Below are 23,882 nucleotides of genomic sequence, written 5' to 3' on the forward strand. Positions count from 1 at the left end.
TAACAAACTAGTTCCAGATTATTTGTCGAGTTTAGTTCCAGAAAAAGTATCATCTGTAAGTGGATATAATTAGAGAAATAATTCTCACCTACCAAATATTAAATGCAATACTAGTTTGTACTCCAATTCATTTATCCCTGACACGGTAAACATCTGGAACTCTCTCCCTCCAGATATCGTAAACGCCCAAACTAAAAGAACACAACACCAGTGAAATCTACTTTAATCTTTCCCATGGTTCAAGATTTTGCCAGATTATCCAGTCCCGACTTTGGCTTGGGTGTAGCGATCTAAATGGAGATAAGTTTTCCAGATATATATCTGATAGTCCTGAATGTAACTGCGGGCATCACACCGAAGATGCGCTTCATTTCTTCCTCATCTGTCCCATATTTAACGACATAAGATCAAATGCATACTTCTTTAGTAGAGGATTTAATTTGTCATCAATATTATTTGGTCATTCGGGCTCATCAGAACAGGTAAATCTGGAACTACTCAAATCGGTACATAACTACATCATATTTTCCCAGAAATTCTCGCAATTTACTTAACCTAGTTTTATTGTACATGCCGTGCCTTGCTGTTATACTGAGATCACAACAGCTTCTAGTTTATTTGCCTTCAACGTATGTTTGCAAATTGTAACACATTATATTGTCAATATTGTTCCTTGTAGATTCACATTATGTTTTGCACCCAGCTCATGTGTACGTCACTATCATTATTGTTAATACTATTGTATCATTGTTAGGGAGCGGCATTGATATAAGCATGTTTTTATGCTTGTTTGCCAATCCCATCATGACTAAATGAATAAATATGATTAAACCACATTAATTGAAACGCTTTCTACGTACAATGAATTTATGGACTTGACTAAAAATATTTTCATTTATAGGTTTGTGTCAGACTATGAAGCTGTACAGAATAGTGTTAATATCTATTACTGACTATCCTGTTTCTTCAGTTTCTCTCGTATTTCATTTCCAGCCATTGCCATTCTGTCATCTTTCTGCCGTTCTTGTTCTTAGACCTGCACATACAGAAAATGAATCTTTCGGATCAGGTCATATGGACTGACTTCACATCCAAAATGTACAGAAAAACAGTTTTTAGAATAACACATGTCAGGCTTATTGTTGACAGAGTAACAGTCCACAGACTTACAGCTGACAACTGTTGACACTGTTGACAACTGACAGAACACTTGAACGAAGACATCTTGACAATCAAATTCATGTTTACTGGCGGGGAAAAGTCTGTTGTTTGCATATGGTGCAAGCCAGACTAACAGTACTTTCTTCTGAAAGACTTAACATTGATAAACTAACTGGTGACAGAATTACAATTGTCAGACCAGCTGCCGATAGACTAGTTTGTTTGTATGGTGTATAACGCAACACTCAGCAATATTCCAGCTATATGGCGGCGGTCTATAAATTATGGAGTGTGGACCAGACAATCCAGTGATCAACAGCATGAGCATCGATATACGTAACTGGGATACGATGACATGTGACAACCTAGTCAGCGATCCTGAACACTCAATCCCATTAGTCACCTCTTGCGACAAGCATGGGTTGCTGAAGACCAATTCTAACCCGGATCTTCTGTGGTCTGTTGATGGACTAGCGTTTAACCAATTAACAGTTGAGGAAACCAATGAAGATTTGCTTTTAGTGTGATAATTAGTGCAAGATGTGAAGGTTATGTAGTCAGCAGTTACAATCACAGATGAACATGTCCAGTTTTAAGATGGAGGTACAGAAAATGACAGTATTCTGTAGTCAGTCGAGCCTCATCAGGAGCTGGCCAGGATTGTTTGGAAATACCCAATCAATAACACAAACATCTTGTGCCAGAGTGTATACTTATACTCTGAACTATAATGATACATATCTGTCTGTTGTTTTCTGTCCACCTAACATGACATCAAACTACAACTTTCCAAATCTTCAGACTACAGAAACTCATTTTTGATTTTTAATAGGTAATCAATCAATTAAGTCTAAAAAGAATTTCAGCCAACTTCTATATCTTGTTATACAAATTGTCCACATCCAAGGACATGGAACTTTGCTGCCCCATCCTGCTGAGCATCCTTCACAACCAGTACAGCTAACGGAGGACTCATGCACCACAGACATTCTAAACATGTTCCAAGTTTCCTGACTCCGATACCAGTGGACGAAGATGTTGCCTTACCCTCAGGAGGAATTCACGGTTCTTGATGATGTCAGTCAGCACACCCATCTCCAGCGCCAAGGCGCCTCCCATGCCAGCCCCATTCTCCTGAACAGATGGAGGAATACAGTCAGTACAAGCTGATTCAGGATTAACATCGCATAGCAATAGTTGACAGGCACCTTGTGAGTCAGGACACAAAGCATTACATGCAAAATGTAATATCACAAAATGTATTCTATCATGACTGACACGACTATCCCCTGACTTGAGAGCAAACACATCCAATGAAACTATGAATGGATGCAAACACAGACACTGAAAGTACTTTCTTCCCTGTTAACCCATTATCACCAATCAAATATCTATTGTTTAACATGTGTTCTGCTATATCCACAAAGAAACAATAACTCAGTCTTTCTTGTAACTGCAGCACATTATGTTAGGGAATGAAAACTGTGAGGAAGAATCCCTGGCTCACCATATCGTCTGTCCTCATCAATGATGGAGCAAAACATGTAGCCAGGTTCTCTTGTGACATGCGGTTCTCACTGCTGAACTGAGACACCCTGGAACAGACAATGTGAACATATACCCCACTGAGACACCCTTGATCAGACAATGTGAACATATACCCCACTGAGACACCCTTGAACAGACAATGTGAACATATACCCAACTGAGACACCCTGGAGATGAGGTGCAATTAGGTTTCACGTCGTGCTTGAGAATATTTCGCTCATATGACGACGTGCATGCGTGTGTATGTGTATGTGCGGCTGCTTGTACTAGCCCAGACTTAAGCTGGTTTTATAGTGCTAGCCCACTGAGATACCATACCGCAGTGAAGCATGAATACCCCACTCAGACACATTATACTGACTCCGAGCCGACCAGTCCTTGTTGTACCCATTAATGCCGAGCGCCAGACAGGGACCAACAAGTACCATATTTTAACGTCTTTTGGTATGACGCGGTCGGGGATCGAACCCGCGACCTTCCGCTCTCCGGGCGGACGCTCTAACCACTACACCACGGAGGCGGTCGAGACACCCTGGAACAGACAGTGAGAACATATACCCCACTGAGACACTCTGGAACAGACCATGAGAACATAAACCCCAGTGAGACACCCTTGATCAGACAATGTGAACATATATCCCAATGAGACACCCTTGAACAGACAATGTGAACATATATCCCAATGAGACACCCTTGAACAGACAATGTGAACATATATCCCACTGAGACACCATTGAGCAGACAATGTGAACATATATCCCAATGAGACACCCTTGATCAGACAATGTGAACATATATCCCAATGAGACACCCTTGAACATACAATGTGAACATATATCCCAATGAGACACCCTTGAACAGACAATGTGAACATATATCCCACTGAGACACCCTTGAACAGACAATGTGAACATATATCCCACTGAGACACCCTTGAACAGACAATGTGAACATATATCCCACTGAGACACCATTGAACAGACAATGTGAACATATATCCCAATGAGACACCCTTGATCAGACAATGTGAACATATATCCCAATGAGACACCCTTGAACATACAATGTGAACATATATCCCACTGAGACACCCTTGAACAATCAATGAACATATATCCCAATGAGACACCCTTGAACAGACAATGTGAACATATACCCCACTGAGACACCCTTGATCAGACAATGTGAACATATATCCCCCACTGAGACACCCTTGAACAGACAATGAACATATACCCCACTGAGACACCCTTGAACATACAATGTGAATATATATCCCACTGAGACACCTTGATCAGACAATGTGAACAGAGACACCCTTGAACAGTGAACATATACCCCACTGAAACACCCTTGAACAGACAATGTGAACATATATCCCACTGAGACACCCTTGAACAGACAATGTGAACATATATCCCACTGAGACACCCTTGATCCCCAGAGTCAATGTGAACATATATCCCACTGAGACACCCTTGAACAGACAATGTGAACATATATCCCAATGAGACACCCTTGAACAGACAATGTGAACATATATCCCACTGAGACACCCTTGAACAGACAATGTGAACATATATCCCAATGAGACACCCTTGAACAGACAATGTGAACATATATCCCAAATGAGACACCCTTGAACAGACAATGTGAACATATATCCCACTGAGACACCCTTGAACAGACAATGTGAACATATATCCCAATGAGACACCCTTGAACAGACAATGTGAACATATATCCCAATGAGACACCCTTGAACAGACAATGTGAACATATATCCCAATGAGACACCCTTGATCAGACAATGTGAACATATACCCCACTGAGACACCCTTGAACAGACAATGTGAACATATATCCCACTGAGACACCCTTGAACAGACAATGTGAACATATATCCCAATGAGACACCCTTGAACAGACAATGTGAACATATATCCCACTGAGACACCCTTGAACAGACAATGTGAACATATATCCCAATGAGACACCCTTGAACAGACAATGTGAACATATATCCCACTGAGACACCCTTGAACAGACAATGTGAACATATATCCCACTGAGACACCCTTGAACAGACAATGTGAACATATATCCCACTGAGACACCCTTGAACAGACAATGTGAACATATATCCCAATGAGACACCCTTGAACAGACAATGTGAACATGTATCCCAATGAGACATCCTTGAACAGACAATGAGAACATATACCCCACTGAGACATCCTTGAACATACAATGTGAACATATATCCCAATGAGACACCCTTGAACAGACAATGTGAACATATGTCCCACTGAGACACCCTTGAACATACAATGTGAACATATCCCACTGAGACACCCTTGAACAGACAATGTGAACATATATCCCAATGAGTCAAACCTTGAACATACAATGTGAACATATATCCCACTGAGACACCCTTGAACAGACAATGTGAACATATAACCCACTGAGACACCCTTGAACAGACAATGTGAACATATACCCCACTGAGACACCCTTGAGCAGACAATTAGGAAAACAGGCATTTGGGCATCTACATCTGCACAAAAGCAGGCACATAGATGTCACTGAAAACACATGGGACACTGATCTCAATGGGGCAGTTTATCCAGACTCACCTGTATAAATGCATCACAAGTTTCTTGAGAGTGTTGTAGATGATCACAGGCAGTTTGTCCAGACTCACCTGTATAGATGCATGACAAGTTTCTTGAGAGTGTTGTAGCTGATCACGGGCAGTTTGTCCAGACTCACCTGTATAAATGCATCACAAGTTTCTTGAGAGTGTTGTAGCTGATCACGGGCAGTTTGTCCAGACTCACCTGTATAGATGCATGACACGTTTCTTGAGAGTGTTGAAGTTGATCACAGGCAGTTTGTCCAGACTCACCTGTATAGATGCATGACAAGTTGTTTCTTGAGAGTGTTGTAGTTGATCACAGGCAGTTTGTCCAGACTCACCTGTATAGATGCATGACAAGTTTCTTGAGAGTGTTGTTGTTGACCATATGCAGTTTGTCCAGACTCACCTGTATAGATGCATGACAAGTTTCTTAAGAGTGTTGTAGCTGATCACAGGCAGTTTATCCAGACTCACCTGTATAGATGCATGACAAGTTTCTTGAGAGTGTTGTAGCTGATCACAGGCAGTTTATCCAGACTCACCTGTATAGATGCATGACAAGTTTCTTGAGAGTGTTGTAGTTTATCATATGCAGTTTGTCCAGACTCACCTGTATAGATGCATGACAAGTTGTTTCTTGAGAGTGTTGTAGTTTATCATATGCAGTTTGTCCAGACTCACCTGTATAGATGCATGACAAGTTTCTTGATAGTGTTGTAGCTGATCACAGGCAGTTTGTCCAGACTCACCTGTATAGATCCATGACAAGTTTCTTGAGAGTGTTGTAGTTGATCATGCGCAGTTTGTCCAGACTCACCTGTATAGATGCATGACAAGTTTCTTGAGAGTGTTGTAGTTGATCACAGGCAGTTTGTCCAGACTCACCTGTATAGATGCATGACAAGTTTCTTGAGAGTGTTGTAGTTGATCATGGGCAGTTTGTCAAGCAGGTAGTGGTACCAGTTCAACTTGCGTGTCTGGTCGCTAACCGCTGCAAAATACAGACAGGACAAGTGAGATGACAAGGTCAACAAATTATATGCTGTTTGTATTAAGTCTTGTAAATGACAAGTTCTACAGTAAACCATGTCTGGAATAAACACAAAATAACCAACTGCAGCACATAACAAACTGTGTTTGTTGGTCCCGAACATTTTCAGGATATTCCAATCAAAATGCGAACAGTGAACTGACGTCTTCACTGTCTGAAATTAGTGGACCCCGTGAGTTCATGATAACCACAGTATACTGTATATCTAAGTCATACGCTAAAGATGACATGTTTTGCAAAGCATTGCTTGATTTGCTGGACCTGCGATTTCTATCCAATGCTTTCTATCACTGGCGAAGATTGACTCGTCCAGTTCTCGGAAGAAGCGCTTCAGGGCATTTGCCACTTCATTGCAGGTGAAGTCTTCCATCTTTACACCTCTTGCATCTGGAACAGTCAACGGAAGGTAGAGACAGTACTGTGGTTTTGAATTTGAGGAATATGTCACTTGCTGAAAACCTTTAAACTGTATATGGAACAATTCCATCAAAATGAGGTTACGAAGAGATGATTTACAGGTTATCTCCATTATATTGCGATATATTGCAATAATTTAAGAGATGTTGCAATATATATTGTTATATATTAAATGGAGAGTTTCTGCCCAAGTGTGCGTACATCATAAATTCATAATAGCTCTCTGTGTGTGCGACATTATCTTCTTAGTTGCTGTTACACAATACTTTCAGGCTCCCGACGGTCCTCATTGTGCATGGCTGTATGCCATTACAGATAAATAAAATGATATAGAACCTTAATGTGGAATGTTTCATTGAGGGACTGCAACAAAGGTTTGAGAACATAATGATAAAGTATAGTAATAGTATAAAATAAGTTTCACGGTCAGTGAATTTAAGGGTGTTCACCTATTTTGTTCTGGAGAGCTAGGGTGGGGTCAGCAGTTTTGTACACACACGTTTTGGGGGTGGGGTGGGGGTGGGTGTCAGCAAGTTTGTACATAACACTATGTTTTAAAATACGCTAAGAAATTATGGGAAGGGGAGGGTCATTGATTTTATACATGACATGCAGGGGGAGTGTTCACTTATTTTGTACATTTAGGAGGGGAGTCATTCACATTGTACATGCTTCTTCATAAAAATCATCATCACACACACACACACACACACACACACCCCACCCCACCCACCAAGCCATAAATTATGAGCGGTCCCTTAATTCCTCCAAAATGTCACATATGAAACCATTCCAACCCACAAAACGGAACGCATTTGGTAGAATATTTGGCCACTTATAAAGATACTCCCACTTGTAAACTATTACATGAAACCAACAGAATTAAAAGTATATTTGGCACGTTTAGAGCACATTTTTTGCTTGGAAATCAAAAGCAGATAATGCAAAGGGAGCTAACTCTGGATGACCCAATATATTGCAGAATCTGAACCATATCGCGATAATCGTATCGCGAGATACTGTACCGGTATATACCGGTTTACCGGTAATATTGCAAAGCCCTATTTTAAAGTGCAACTCAACTGAGTAAAGGTGCGTTAGTTTGACATGGGTACCCTAGTCTGACAAGATACTAGCTTCGAGCCCCCCTGTATGGTAACAACAAGTACCAGCACATGTATAACTCTCACCTTTCCTCAGCTCCTCCAGCAGTAGCTGTACCCGAGAGTTTGTTGCACTTTCCCGGTAGATGCCCCTTCGACTTCAGACCTGCAGGACAACTCTACACAGTCTCTACACAGTCTCTACACACATTTCAACAGCAAAGATACACAGGCAAGATTGTTGACAAGTCTTAATTAAATAAATCTTCAAAACAATTAAGGAGCATTGTAGACTAAGCATGAGGATAGTAAATGCCCATTAATCTCAGGTACAGGTTGAGTGGAAAATATGCGTCTTAGAATTCTGAGTGTATAATTAGCGTTCTGACAATAATGATAGTTATTTTCAAGATATCCAAACTGATGGGACAGAAGTAAGACGTGATGAGCGTATTTCAACCAGGAGTGAGTATAGTGCAATCCAGAGAAGTTACACCGAGTCAGTTACTTCTACCTGCAGGTCCAGTCCCTTACCTGACATAGTGATGGCATCAATACACCTGTTGACGATGACAGGAACATCATCGGACGTCAGCTGCTGATCCTGCAGCGTCCTGCCACTCTCCTGCATGAACAACAACATGAACAACATCATGAACAACAGCACGAACATCATGAACAACAACACGAACAACATGAACAACACGAACAACATCATGAACAACAACACGAACAACATCATGAACAACACGAACATCACGAACAACATAACGAACAACAACATGAACAACATCATGAACAACACGAACAACAACATGAACAACAACACGAACAACAACATGAACAACACGAACAACAACACGAACAACAACATGAACAACACACGAACAACAACATGAACAACATCATGAACAACAACACGAACAACAACATGAACAACAACACGAACAACATGAACAACAACATGAACAACATCACGAACAACAACATGAACAACAACACGAACAACATGAACACATGAACAACAAATGAACAACAATACGAACAACACGAACAACAACACGAACAACAACACGAACAACAACATGAACAACAACACGAAAACATCATAAACAACATGAACAACAACACGAACAACCATGAACAGCATCAGGAACAGCAACATGAACAACAACGTGAGCAACAACACGAACAACAACATGAACAACAACACTACAATTGGCACAATACCCTAGACTATGTTACTTCGCTGTTTAAACACCAATCTCCCAGCTTGGTCGAACAGCCTGTAAAACACCTGCGTCTGGACCAGACTGGTGACCCATCTTAAAGTGACTCACCTTCATTGCCTTCTCACAAGCTGCAAATAGTTTCTCCGTGTCCCGCACTAGATCAGCCTGAATGTACAGGGCCCTGGAACAAGGACACACACTACTTATACCTCGTGCAAGTACATCAGGTACCAAGCTGAAGGTCTTCATCAGACAATGATCACAGCCGGTAAACGCAATGCTTGTTAGGACATGTTTTCATTCAAGTCCTGTATTTCCTTATTGTTTCCTTCATCAGTGCCGTTGCAAAGAGCATTTATTTCATTCAAGTCCTGTATTTCCTTATTGCTAACAGTCTCATACATACCCATGCAAGACAATGGCATCATGCATTAATATGAATAGCAGGAATTGATTATAGATCATAGGATCAGTTAACCTTCTAATTCAGTCTTGTTTCAGTGAAACAGAAAAACAAAAAGGCCACTGATTTCTGATTGGTTGTTAATAGAACAGGGAGTGTTGCATTATTGTATTGGGTGATGTACTGACAGGTGACAGGTGAGTGATATGTGTGTGACAGTATCCCCTCATTTCCATGTCGATACAGTTTACTTTGGAGGCTGTACCTGAGCACAGGTGAAATGCAGATTTCTCACTTACCTGTTTGTGGCATTTATCACAAAATGTTGACCTGTCTCAGTACACATTCTACATCCTCTGTCCATCTCCTGGTACTCTGTAACAGAACCATTCAACATCAGGACTCACACACCATTGCTATAATACAACTTACTGGCTTACATTCCTTATTAACATACTCCAGTGAGATAACTATCAACCTAGGTAAACATTTCTATTAACTCAAGGTGGAATTTAACCCAAATACAAACTGACATTTACGTATGATGAAAGTTTGAATTGATTAGACTTCACAAGAGTGTAGCTGTGGGCGTCCTTCACCAGCCCACCATGTCAGTGGATCTACCATCACATGGACTCTACTTTGGTCCTACTTACTAATACTGCTGGCTTTTCTCAAGTCCACTGTCTCCAGCTTCTGATTCTGGAAGACAACACAACAGGTAATCAGTGTCTTAGTGCCATGCTATCACCATCATCACTATCACTAACATCAGCATAATCACCTTCTATAGAGTCATCATGAACTTATCCCAGCAGACCAGTATCACACAGTTGAATGTTGGAATATTACACAGGTAACCTGTAAACTGCATCGCGCCACTGGTAAGTCATGGAATTATCTACATTAATGCTGCACTCTCCAATATTCCAGTTATATGGCAGCGGTCTGAAAATAATCCATTCTGGATCAGACAATCCAGTGATCAACAGCATGAGCATCGATTTGGATACCATGACATTTATCAGCTAAGTCAGCGGGCCGTTAGTCGCCTCTTACGACAAGCATGGGTTGCTGAAAATCAATTCTAACCACGGGTTCTCTATCTCAACATGAGCCAATGCACACAACAACAGGTTATCATCAGCTCACCTGGTTCATGTAGTACAGCAACCTCCCGCACAGCATGAGCCAATATACGAAACAACGGTTTATCATTAGCTCACCTGGTCCATGTAATACAGCAACCTCCAGCTCAGCATGAGCCAATATACACTGCAACAGTTTACATCATTAGCTCACCTGGTCCAATATAATACAGCAGCTCACCTCCAGCTCAGCATGAGCCAATATACACTACAACAGTTTATCATTAGCTCACCTGGTCCATGTAATACAGCAACCTCCAGCTCAGCATGAGCCAATATACACTACAACAGTTTATCATTAGCTCACCTGGTCCATGTAATACAGCAACCTCCAGCTCAGCATGAGCCATGACTTCCGCCAGTCCTGAAAACACAAACATGGCATTACTGCATACCTGGGAACCAGCTATCTGTCAGCTGTTTGTTGTTTTAGTTGCAGCAACTCATCAACTTCATTCAGCATTTAAACAAATTCAGGTCACAAAACTGTTGCAAACATCTTAAGCAGCATCCACTACCATACCGCCATTGTCGTCACATGAAACGAACATGACCTACACCATGGATGTTGCCAATATGTTGTCAATATTTTAATGATGATTATCAATGAACTAGTATCCTACTTTCTATATAGACTAGAATGAAACGTGAACAATACCTCTGAAAAATTGTCTTTGACATAATAGTTTCCTCCAAGTGAGAATTCCATCACCCCAACATCCTTCATTATGCTGCCCGGGCAGATTAGCTGAAAGGGCAAGATACACACTGTACAACATTGTATAATCTCAAAAGGAATTATAGCACTTGTTGGAAATGTTGACAACGGTGAAGTATTAGAGATGCAATGATAAAATGTGTAGTGGATTACTGTAGTAACAAGCTGCATCAGACAAATGGGTTGATTGAATGATGCTGGTCTTGAAACTTGTACAACTGAAACATCTCCAGGGTACAGAGAGTTAAGTAAACCACTCGACTATGTCAAATGTTTGTTGTTAGAAGAGGGTCAGTGCTGTCACTCCATTTTATGTTTAGTATGACCCATATCAATAACTTCTCAACCCACACAGGAGACCTATTCCACAAGTTGATGTCGTTTTGCAAGAACATTGTTTTCACTTACACTTATATAATACTTACACTTCTATATATCAAAGTCCGGTGAATCCGATTTGTGTTTGTCGACTATCAGGTCAGTATTATAGGAGTGGGGAGAAAAAACGACAGAGGTGCAGCCAATGTTAAAGCAATAGGGAAAAAGCCTGAGGTGAACTTACGTCCATGTTTCCATGTATTTTGAACCACTTTCCGATGTAAGTTTTCTCCTCCCAACATAGAAGTCTCATAAAGTCTGTCCACTCCTAGAAAATACTGTAGAAAGCAATCTTGTGCCAGATATGGCCAATGTCGAGTATCTTGCTGGCAATCTCGGTAGAACAAATCTACAACGTTTGGAAGGCCTACCAACAAATGTAGAAGATATACGTTTGGCAGGGAAGTTAAGGTTCTCGTAGTTTTCAGAATCGCCATCGCAGTACAAGGGTCCTTGGCGACTATAGCACCAAAATATATGCAAACAAGTATCCTTCATTTCTCCTTATACAGAAAACTACAACAGCATACGGCAACAGAAGGCAAAGAGTAGTCCAACACACACAAGAGTAGTCCCTGTAAAGGTGCACCACCTCTGGAAGCCCCCAATTCGGTTTCCACAGCCGACTACAGTGCAACTCCAAAATAGTTGTCCAACACATGCCACCAGCGGCACTGCACCCTAGTTAGAGATATGCAGGTGTATGTATATAGAACACAACAATGCCATGAACCAAACTATTGTGAGAAGCCTATGCCGAGATCCGAACGAGTCGTTTGTCCCTTCGGGAGGCGAAAAAGAAGTACCATATATCGCAAGCAAGATATACGCGAATCCGGGGCAGCTCCAATACAGACCCTGAGACACAAACAGAGGCATGCACAGAGACAACTTCTGACATGACAGAGGCCTTCGAGACCCTGCTAGAGAAGTGCCCGCTTCTCTTGCTTTCCGACAAAGAGAAACAAATCCTGGAGCAATTGGGACACACCTTCTCTGAGCCATACCTGATCTCACAACAGTTTCTCGAACTCTATTTTCTGTGCTTTCGCCAATTCATAAAAGACGGTAAAATAGTCAATTTTGTCTACCTCTACCCACCAAACCAATTCGACCTGCAGCAGACAAATTCGAAATCGTTCTTGACGATTGCCTGGAGACAAAGGGCAGACACAACCAATGCACGGACTGCCTCACTGCTATATCAGAACTACCCACTCTATTCGAACCAGACAACTCTACTTGCAAGTGCGGTGCCATAGACCACTGCGTTGGCAGCAAGAAATGCATTCTCTGGGAAAACAAAGAGATGTGCCATACACCCCTGGAGCGACTCCTACTCGAGGTTCCAGATGAAATTGAAATTGATGGCTGTTTTGAGAACATGCGATGACGACTGCCTCCTCTGTTGGCTGCGATACAAACACCGCCTCGACAAATTGGTGGACAATTGTCCATGCAAGAAAGATCCAGCAGCTAGCGGGGAGAGCAGCCCCCCCACCTGGATGGCATACCCCATTGCCCAACTATGGCAGGCCAAAGGAGATGGACAGGCAGCCCCTCCATACAAAGAACGCCAAAAAGCGGCAGCAATCCAGAGGCAATCTATACATGCAATAAGTTTGCCGTAGACAAGGCTGAAGGGAAGAACAGTCTGTTGCTGCTGCCCTCTATGCCGACTGGAGAAACAATTCCGATCTTTGACTACAAGATACGAGAAACGATTCGAGACACCAGTGGAATAGAAAATCTATGGTTGGTGGGCCCTTTTCTGTGAAGACTTGGCAAAGTCTGTTAATTGCCCATTTCGTAAAGGAAAGAAGAATGAGAAGTTCGAGTTGGTGTTTCCCAGAGAGTGGAAGGAACAGACACCCGTGGAGATTCGTCAGAAGAAGACGACCAAGCAGGTATAGCTTCTATCTAGTCTAAAACAACATACAAACATACAAAGATGCATACAAACATACATACGAAAACACACTTTTTTCTTTCTCCATGTAGAAGGGGTGCAGGGATTAGGGCGCTTGCTTTCTTATCGTTGGCTGGTGGGTTGGCCGTTATGTGGTCTGAGTGCAGTGCTTCCAGGCCGTGTGGACAAACGAAAGCTTAATTTTGGGGCCGATTCTAGCATCTGCCCCACCATCTGGATATCCACTTCTTTGAGAGGCATTTAGAAGTTTGGGCAGTATGGAAGGATAACAACATATATGGATGAACAACTTTATTACTATGAGAGCGATGTTTCAGTGTAGGTTCGAACACCGTTATCAAGCAAGTGATGAACAGCATAACGATAGAGAAGCATATATACAAGTTAGGGGAGATGTTTGTACAGTACAATAGGGTTTGAGGAAGCCAGACATAATAACAACACAAGGGCTTTGATATACGCATTAACATGGTTGTACTGGAGGGCGACGTCACATTTGGAGCTATGTCACTGGTGGGCAAGGGGGTGTTGGTCCATGGTTCTGCGGCAGGCAATATGGTTGTGTTGGAGCGCTTTCGCCATAGTGTGTAGAGCCTTGTGGACCCGATACCGACATGCTTTTTTACCTCGGCTGCCGGGAGCATGCCCCAAAGGGCACTGTTTTCTTGGATCTGGTCTGGAGGCAAATCTCGTTTTGGTGGCAAGAAACCTCGCCCGAGGTCAAATTAGCGCTTCAGTATAGATAGCTCCAAATGCGACGTCGCCCTCCAGCCCAGCCTTATTGCCTTCTGTAGAACCGTCGACCAACACCATCTTGCCTGCCACCGAGATAGATCCAAATTCAACGTCGCCCAACATCCAGGACTTCTACAACCACCTGGGGAAGTTCGAGGCCAGTGAGGAGCAAACCATGATGATATTGTTGGCTAGTGTGGAGCAAACCACCACTATGTTGGTCGACATCTTGTCTAGGCTGGACAACGACAATGAAAGCAAAGAGGAGGAACAAGCGACTGACACTCAGTCTGCAGATTTTCATCAGACACTACAGCACCAAGATCCTGAAGACGGGTCCAAGAAAGAACAGAAATGTTTGAGGACAGAAGGCAAAGAAGTGATCTCCCATCACCCATCAACAATCTCATGTGCCAGAAGACTCCCCTATGCCTCTCCTCCAGAAGATGCAGAGGTGGAGGATAGGCCTATTCAGGCCCCCATCACTGCTGAGTCGCACAGCTCTCCTTGCATTGCATAGTGTTGCATAGTTTGTTGCTGCAGCATAAATACAAAGCCCAGGGCTGCAGTGTTACGAGGACGTTGATCGATGACTAGTACCGTCAAGAGGTGCAGCCTGCTTTTATACTTGACTACTGATTTTGGCCACAAATCCACCAGTCCGATTACACTACGAATAGTAACTGATAGCAGACAGACATCAGGCCGCTACCAGTCTTTCATTTGATTAACCCGATCAATGTTGGATCGCTATCGGATTTTACAGAAAAAAGTCACACCCCACCCAGCCCCAAAAAGGACGCCAGGTGAATTTTGATCGGAAGTCATCGGAACGCCGATATTTTCGCAAAACTGGGATCAGATGGGCTTCAGATGAGGTTCTGATGGTCAGTGGAATAATAATAGCATATTTGTAATGCGCATATATCCATGCTTATGCATGCTCAAAGCACACAAATAAAAATGCAAGTAAGGCAAAGAGCTACAGTTCAAAGGCTATCTTGAACATGTGTGTTTTTAGATTGGATTTAAAGGTATGAAAGTCAGATCTGTCTCTAAGCCTCTGTGGGAGACTGTTCCAGGCCATTGATCCTGCGTGGACAAAGGACCTGTTTTCATACTGCACTGTCTTTACTTTGGGTACAACAAGCAAGTTTTTATCCTGTGAGCGAAGAGATTGGGAAGGTGTGTACACGGTTAGAAGGTTGGATAGATAGGAAGGCGCAGTTCCAGTGAGACAGCAGAAAACAAGGCATAAGAGTTTAAACTTGATCCGGAACTCGACTGGAAGCCAGTGGAGAGTGTACAGTATAGGAGTAATGTGTTCATATTTTCCAGAGCGAGTCATGATGCCGGCAGCGAGGTTCTGCACTCTCTGTAGCTTGGCTATCTGGGTCTTTGATGCACCCGCCAGTAAACAGTTACAATAATCAAGCTTACTCATTACAAGTGACAATACAAGAGTCTTGGCAGATTCAACTGTAAGACATTGGCGAATATGTCCAATGTTGCGGAGTGACATGAAACAGGTTTTGACAAGATGAGATACATGAGAAGTGCTAAGTGACAAGATTGAATCTAAGAACACGCCCAGGTCTTTGACTTGATCAGCAAAGTAGATACATGAATTGTCAAATTCCAGTGAGTTGACTCTACAGTTGGACCTCTGCTTCTTTGGACCAAGGAGAATGCACTCTGTCTTGTTGCTGTTGAGCTTAAGTTCGTTGTGGGTCATCCAGGATTTAACGTCATCACAGCAGTGACTCATGTCTGTTAGTGCGCTACATGACTGTTTTTGGTCTGCAGGAAAACACTTTTATAGCTGTGCGTCATCTGCGTATTGATGACGATCTATGTTGTGTTCAGCAATCACACTTCCAAACTTCTTAACATACAAAGTGAAGAGGACCGGCCCTAGGACCGATCCCTGTGGTAAACCATGTTTGAGATGGACTGGAGCAGAGTGATGTCCATCTATGAGCACAGTCTGACTGCGGGAGGTTAGGTAGGACTTGAACCAACAGAGAGTGGTGCCATCAATGTGAAAATCACACGTGAGACGATGAATGAGCATGTCGTGATCAATTGTATCAAAAGCAGAACATAAATCGAGGAGTGTTAAGATACCAATATTGCTGTTGTCCAAACCAAGTCGTAGATCATTTATGACTTTAACAAGAGCAGTCTCACTGCAGTGGTGAGCACGAAAGGCTGACTGAACATGGTCATACAAGTCATGTTGCTGGAGATGTTCTGACATCCTCACATTCACTGCTCGCTCAATGAGTTTTGAAACATACGAGAGGTTGGATACAAGTCTGTAATTACCAAGTACGTTGCAATCAAGGTTTGGCTTCTTCAGGAGATGTTTTAGTAGCGCAGATTTCGGGCAATTCACCGTGTTCAAGACTTGCGTTGATGATTCTGGTGAGTACTGGGAGAAGAACATTAAGATGGTCTAAAGGTACAGATGTAGGCAACGGGTCAAGAGAGCAAGATGTGGGGTTTGATCTCCTGATCAACATACGTACTTCAGCCTCACCAAAAGGTCTGAAATGTGTGAGAGTTGGTTCGTCGTTGTCACTGGAGTCTCGACAGTTTAGGGACACTCTGGAAACTCCAGGATCTTGTCTGGGGTCAGTGTCGCCAAAATGTGGCATGTTACTAGATCCCACCATTGAATGATGGATTTTGGCTATTTTATTTGTGAAAAATATTCAGGAAGACGTCTGGCGGCTCATCAGGAGGATGTGACGAGATGAGAGGTCGGGAGGAGTCTTTACCAAGAAGGCGGGACTTAAGCTGATGGAGCGACCGAGGAATGGGGTTATAAGGTTTGTGATAATGTGAGACAATGAGACGAAATGAGGCATGATACCAGGTATATTTGACATCGGTTTAATCTATCAGAGATATGTCAGTAGGACGTTTTGTTTGTTGTTTAGAATCGCTATATGGGGGCTACCTGTAAATAGTCTAATCTGGACCAGACAAACCAGTGATCAACATCATGAGCATCAATCTACGCAATTGGGATGCTATGACATGTGTCAACCAAATCAGGGAGCCGGAGCACCCGATCCCATTAGTCGTCTCTTACGACAAGCACGGGTAGCTGAAGACCAATTATAACCCAGATCTTCACAGGTATCATGCGTCCCTGAGTTGATAACACGTCTATGGACGTAAGTGCACCTTAGAAAGAGACTGCATCCACCTGTTCTTCTCTCCTTCGTTCTCAGCAGCAAACAGATACAACCGGTTACTGGCCTTGTTGGTGCTGATTTCAAATGCATATTGTTGTCTGAAACAAAAGTAGTAATTATTTATCTGCATACAATTTTCCTCCATTTGATTGCCAGAGTTGGACCCTGTACCTCGACAGTAGTGTTGTTTGACACTACAACGAGCAATATTCCTGCCTAAGCAGCACTCACAGCACTCACATGTCAAACCATAACAGAAATGACAGGCAACAACCAGTATTTGTAATTCATAATAACTTTAGTCCATTCTATGTATTTGACTAAATATACAACTAGGGACAAAACAAACAGTTTGTTATATCCGTCAATAGTCATTAGCATCTTCGTTATGTATAGGTTTTTTAATTCTACAAGCAACAACCCACTTTCAGGACAGAATGAAAGACAAAGAGCCGACTGACAGAGCCTAACCACGTCATATGCTTTGGTCAACTACTGCAACAAGAGTAGGCTACTGAAGATCTGCTTACTCTCTGATTTGTTTTAGAAACTGCTGTTACGTTTACAGAACCAGGCGAGCTGATATTTATTTGAGTGGCATTGTACAGCACGAACTGATCTGAGCAGCTTCATGTCTACACAAGGTAGAGCAGAATACCTACTTCTCCACACTAGTTTCTAGTATGCCGTGGATACACTTCTGGTCGATGCTGCCCTTGGCCGTTGTACTCTGTAACAGAACACCATCTCTCCATTCACAAACATGAAACACAAGGCGCATTTGTTCTGATCCTGACACCATGACACATCCTCTCGGAACGTACATTAATTGACTCACTAATACTTGAGTAACTGGCCACACGTGTGAGTTACGTCATGGAGTAAAGCCACATTGTCATCATGGGACCCTTTCATTTGGTAAATGGTCAACCTGAGCCAAATATTGATAAACACACTAAAAATACATAAATGTTCCACATCATAATCAAAGTAATTATAAAAAATATTGAAAATTTAGTAAAATATATTTATGGGTATGAGAAGATCACATGCTGATTCAAAACAAATTACAAAATATTTTGCAATTGGGTCAATATCAATGTGACTGACATGACAACCATCCTTGAATTTGAATTACATGAACAGTTTTAAAGGACACCCTTGTTGTCAAGACAAGATACAGCTCCATTAAATCTGCAGGCTTCAGGGCTTCAGCAAGATGCTAAAACTGGAAAAGCTAATGACAAGGCAAAAATAATAATGACATAATTGTAAGTAGGTAATAAATGAACGTACAGTTCAGGTGAAGGTTACATAGGAAAATCAGTTAACCTGTATTTTACAAAGGTAAGGAAAGAAGGATTAATTACAAATCAGTTAAATCCTCAAATATTTATAAATCCATATGAGACGTTGGAAAAGAAGAGAAAATTTGAATGCCTGTGTTACACAAGTTGATACGGAATGGATAAAGGTCAGAGAGTTCATGCCTGACAGACTGTGCCGGACATTCGGACTTGGAATTTCAAGACTAAGCTCTATACCTACATCAGTATGTACATCTGTGGTAAATGTACAGGACTTTTCAGAGTATATTGGATGAGGATGGGTTTTATCCACATGCAGGGAATCAATCAGGTGTTATCAACCGCATTCGTTGCCACTAAAACCTAGTTTCAATTCAAGCAAAAGGCATGAATCAATTGCAATGCATGGTCTGGAATTGACCATCTTATTCACTTCAATTGTCATCGCACAAGAAATCAAGAATTATGCAGTGTATATATACCACAAACTAAAATTATGGGAACACCCTAAAATTTGATAGTCATACATGAACTTAAACGTGATGACGTCATTTATACTCTAAGGTGAATTCAAGAAAACTGATTCAAGAAAACTGATTTTGACAAGTAAAGCAACCAAGTTTGCTAATGTAAGTGGAGTTACCTTCCATGGAAGAGTTGTCAGATCTCTGATTGAGGGGGCATTGAATAAGAGTAAAAGATCTGATGAGGTCTTAATGAGACAGAGAATTGCTACATTTGCACATGCTTAGATATGTTAAACCACTAGAGAAAGTTCTGTCCATTGTTCTTGGAAGTGTTTTATTTGCATAACTGACTAACTGCCCTAGGGCAATTATTTCTATTTAAAAACAATAAAATTGTACTCATTTTGATAATCTTCATCATGCCTAATACATTACACGCGTATTAAACAAGTATGCCCTCGTGGTGTAAGCCGTTTAATCACCCTCACCACGGTAGTTATTAAAATAAGCTCTGCGAGGGCTACATCCTCCCAGAGTTTATTTAAATAACTACCTTGTAAGGGTGATTAACCTATAATGAAACAAGGTCCAACTTCAGCTTTCACAAATCTCGCTGCACAGTGGAACAGAATCTCACCTTTTCTGTCAAGTAGTAGGTGAGAGATCCATGCTCTAACACACACCAACGCTTGTCAAAACCTACAAATAGACCACATGTGGTGTATCCAGCCAGGGTACATAACAAATCATGTGCCCATTCTAAGAAAAAGCATCATCAACAAGAGATTTCAGTCTTGGCAGAGTTTTAACTATAGTGAAAACATGCTGTATTTATTTTTATTTTAAAAAAATACCAACAGAAATAATTACTTTCATGATAAAATATTCTTTTTTTCAAACATGCCAGCCTGAAAATTCAGACAATTATACATTTTTTCCTGAACAGAACTTTGTATTTTTAACATAACACGTGGAATGTCCCCTTACTTGTGTGCTTGGGTCCCGTCTTATAGAGGTATCCCTGATGTCGGACATCTTCCCTCATTCGCCCCTGGCAACAGATGTTGTCAGTACTGAGACGCTCACAAATGTTGGAAAATGTTAACATAGCACATTATGTTTGCAAAATTATTACAAAGGTACATTATGTTTGCAAAAATATTATTGTGGGACATCATGTCTGGAAAAAGTTTAAGGTTGTGCATCATGGTGGTATGAATAAGTGGAAGAACAAAGGCAAATGTAGGAAATATGTCCGATATGCTGCTCACCTCATTGTTTTCAAACATGTCTGATGGTGAACCCGGGAAAAACAATCAATGTTTTTTAATAATCAAAATTACACAGCGACATCAAAGTTGATTATTCAGGTGCATGAACACTGGCTGTGAGCACTTTTGTCAAATGAATTGTTAAAAATATCAGAAATAACTGCCACATGTGATGATATATTTACTCTGTTCACCATAGTTTAAGGGGCCCTATTCAGGTACACGGCTACAAGATACAAGAAACTATTCGAGACAACTGTGGAATAGAAAATCTACGGCTGGTTGGTGGGCCGTTTCTGTGTCTGCTACTCGCCCGTTTCGGAAAGGAAAGACGATCGACAGGTAGAGTTTATGTTTCCCAAGACAAAGACAAATACAATGTAGTCCAACGTACACCAAGACAAAAAGTAGTCCAACACACAGAAAAGTGGTCCACGTGAGTCACTTTCGCTGCCTTCTCACAAGCTGCAAATAGTTTCTCCGTATCCCGCACTAGATCCGCCTGAATGTGCAGGGCCCTGGAACAAGGATACACACTACTTAAACATCGAGCACACACAACATCAGGTACCAAGCTGAAGGTCTTCATCAGACAATGATCACAGCCGGTAAACGCAATGCTTGTTAGGACATGTTTTCGTTCAAGTCCAGTATTTCCTTAATGCTGACAGGGCTTCATCAATACCCTTGCAACACAATGGCATCATGCATTAATATGAATAGCAGGAGTTGATTCTAGATCATAGGATCAGTTAACCTTCTAATTCAGTCTTGTTTCAGTGAAACAGAAAAACAAAAAGGCCACTGATTTCTGATTGGTTGTTAATAGAACAGGGAATGTTGCATTATTGTATTGGGTGATGTACTGAGTGATATGTGTGTGACAGTATCCCCTCATTTCCATGCTGATACAGTTTACTTTGGAGGCTGTACCTGAGCACAGGTGAAATGCTGATTTCTCACGTACTTGTTTGTGGCATTTATCACAAAATGTTGACCTGTCTCAGTACACTTTCTACATCCTCTGTCCATCTCCTGGTACTCTGTAACAGAACCATTCAACATCAGGACTCACACACCATTGCTATAATACAACTTACTGGCTTATTAACCTATGTAAACAGTTCTATTTAACTCAAGGTCGAATTTAACCAAACTACAAGCTGACATTTACGTATGATGAAAGTTTGAATTGATCAGACTCCACAAGAGTGTAGCTGTGAGCGTCCTTCACCAGCCATCCATGTCAGTGGATCTACCATCACATGGACTCTACTATGGTCCTACTTACTAATACTGATCGCTTTTCTCAAGTCCACCATCTCCAGCATCTGATCCTAGAAGACAACACAACAGGTAGTCAGTGTCTTAGTACCCTGTCATTACCATCATTACCTTCTATATGTTATCCCAGCAGACCAGTATCACAAAGTGGAATGTTGGAATATTACACATGTAACCTGTAAACTGCATCATTTCCACTGGTAAATCCTGCATTCACCAATATTCCAGTTATATGGCAGCGGTCTGTAAATAATCGAGTCTGGATCAGACAATCCAGTGATCAACAGCATAAGCATCGATTTGGATACCATGACATATATCAGGGAGCCGTTAGTCAGCGAGACGTTAGTCTCCTCTTACTACAAGCATAGGTTGCGGAAGATCAATTCTAACCCGGATCTTCACGGGTTCTCTATCTCGGCATGAGCCAATATACAAAACAACCGTTTATCATTAGCTCACCTGGTCCATGTAATACAGCAACCTCCAGCTCAGCATGAGCCAATATACACTACAACAGTTTATCATTAGCTCACCTGGTCCATGTAATACAGCATAATACAGCAACCTCCAGCTCAGCATGAGGCAATATACACCACAACAGTTTATCATTAGCTCACCTGGTCCATGTAATACAGCAACCTCCAGCTCAGCATGAGCCAATATACACTACAACAGTTTATCATTAGCTCACCTGGTCCATGTAATACAGCAACCTCCAGCTCAGCATGAGCCAATATACAAAACAACAGTTTATCATTAGCTCACCTGGTCCATGTAATACAGCAACCTCCAGCTCAGCATGAGCCAATATACACCACAACTGGTTTATCATTAGCTCACCTGGTCCATGTAATACAGCAACCTCCAGCTCAGCATGAGCCAATATACACTACAACAGTTTATCATTAGCTCACCTGGTCCATGTAGTACAGCAACCTCCAGCTCAGCATGAGCCAATATACACTACAACAGTTTATCATTAGCTCACCTGGTCCATGTAATACAGCAACCTCCAGCTCAGCATGAGCCAATATACACTACAACAGTTTATCATTAGCTCACCTGGTCCATGTAATACAGCAACCTCCAGCTCAGCATGAGCCAATATACACTACAACAGTTTATCATTAGCTCACCTGGTCCATATAGAACAGCAACCTCCAGCTCAGCATGAGCCATGACTTCCGCCAATCCTGAAAACACAAACATGGCATTACTGCATACCTGGGAACCAGCTGTCTGTCAGCTGTTTGTTGTTTTAGTTGCAGCAACTCATCAACTTCATTCGGCATTTAAACAAATTCAGGTCACAAAACTGTTGCAAACATCTTAAGCAGCATCCACTACCATACCGCCATTGTCGTCACATGAAACGAACATGACCTACACCATGGATGTTGCCAATATGTTGTCAATATTTTAATGATGATTATCAATGAACTAGTATCCTACTTTCTATATAGACTAGAATGAAACATGAACAATACCTCTGACAAATTATCTTTGACATAATAGTTTCCTCCAAGAGAGAATTCCATCATCCCAACGTGTTCCATTATGCTGAGTGGGCAGATTAGCTGAAAGGGCAAGATACACACTGTACAACATCCCCTTACCTAGAAAGGATATAATATATTCAGAGAGTTAAGTAAACCACTCGACAATGTCAAATGTTTGCTGTTAGAAGAGGGTCAGTGCTGTTATCACCCCCTGCTTCATGTTTAGTATCACCCATATCAATAACTTCTCAACCCACACAGGAGACCTATTCCACAAGTTGATGTCGTTTTGCAAGAACATTGTTTTCTCTAACACTTCTATATAATACCCCCATTCCACAGATATTTCTGGCTCATCGGTCACTCATCGGAAGCAA

General features: G+C 41.7%; 1 protein-coding gene and 1 long non-coding RNA gene across 3 annotated transcripts in view; both read right to left on the minus strand.

Moving 5' to 3' along the window:
• Positions 1-2,264: 2,264 nt before the first annotated feature.
• Positions 2,265-5,942, minus strand: LOC124282173. 2 transcript variants are annotated; one of them, XR_006900080.1, is made up of 3 exons: positions 5,417-5,478; positions 2,669-2,756; positions 2,265-2,295 (listed from the first exon to the last, which is right to left on the minus strand). It is a non-coding gene; the product is annotated as an uncharacterized LOC124282173 (long non-coding RNA). The 2 variants fall into 2 exon arrangements; XR_006900081.1 differs by lacking the exon at positions 5,417-5,478 and adding an exon at positions 5,896-5,942 and having other exon boundaries at positions 2,274-2,295.
• A 300-nt stretch (positions 5,943-6,242) lies between these two features.
• LOC124282161 overlaps positions 6,243-23,882 on the minus strand; it is a 44,790-nt gene continuing 27,150 nt past the window's right edge. The window contains exons 15-32 of the mRNA XM_046718121.1: positions 23,494-23,583; positions 23,143-23,199; positions 22,011-22,056; positions 21,687-21,762; positions 21,114-21,237; positions 20,436-20,499; positions 20,086-20,147; positions 18,337-18,404; positions 17,664-17,772; positions 11,366-11,455; positions 11,015-11,071; positions 10,216-10,261; positions 9,859-9,934; positions 9,265-9,337; positions 8,459-8,549; positions 8,012-8,090; positions 6,666-6,791; positions 6,243-6,344 (exon numbers count right to left, since the gene is read on the minus strand). Of these exons, the coding sequence (XP_046574077.1) occupies positions 6,752-6,791; positions 8,012-8,090; positions 8,459-8,549; positions 9,265-9,337; positions 9,859-9,934; positions 10,216-10,261; positions 11,015-11,071; positions 11,366-11,455; positions 17,664-17,772; positions 18,337-18,404; positions 20,086-20,147; positions 20,436-20,499; positions 21,114-21,237; positions 21,687-21,762; positions 22,011-22,056; positions 23,143-23,199; positions 23,494-23,583 (1,248 nt within the window). The 3' untranslated portion in view covers positions 6,243-6,344; positions 6,666-6,751. The remainder of the gene's footprint in view (positions 6,345-6,665; positions 6,792-8,011; positions 8,091-8,458; positions 8,550-9,264; positions 9,338-9,858; positions 9,935-10,215; positions 10,262-11,014; positions 11,072-11,365; positions 11,456-17,663; positions 17,773-18,336; positions 18,405-20,085; positions 20,148-20,435; positions 20,500-21,113; positions 21,238-21,686; positions 21,763-22,010; positions 22,057-23,142; positions 23,200-23,493; positions 23,584-23,882) is intronic.

This window comes from Haliotis rubra, unplaced genomic scaffold (genome assembly GCF_003918875.1).
Source record: "Haliotis rubra isolate DU_JTF1 unplaced genomic scaffold, ASM391887v1 Scf294, whole genome shotgun sequence".
Lineage (NCBI taxonomy): Eukaryota > Metazoa > Mollusca > Gastropoda > Lepetellida > Haliotidae > Haliotis > Haliotis rubra.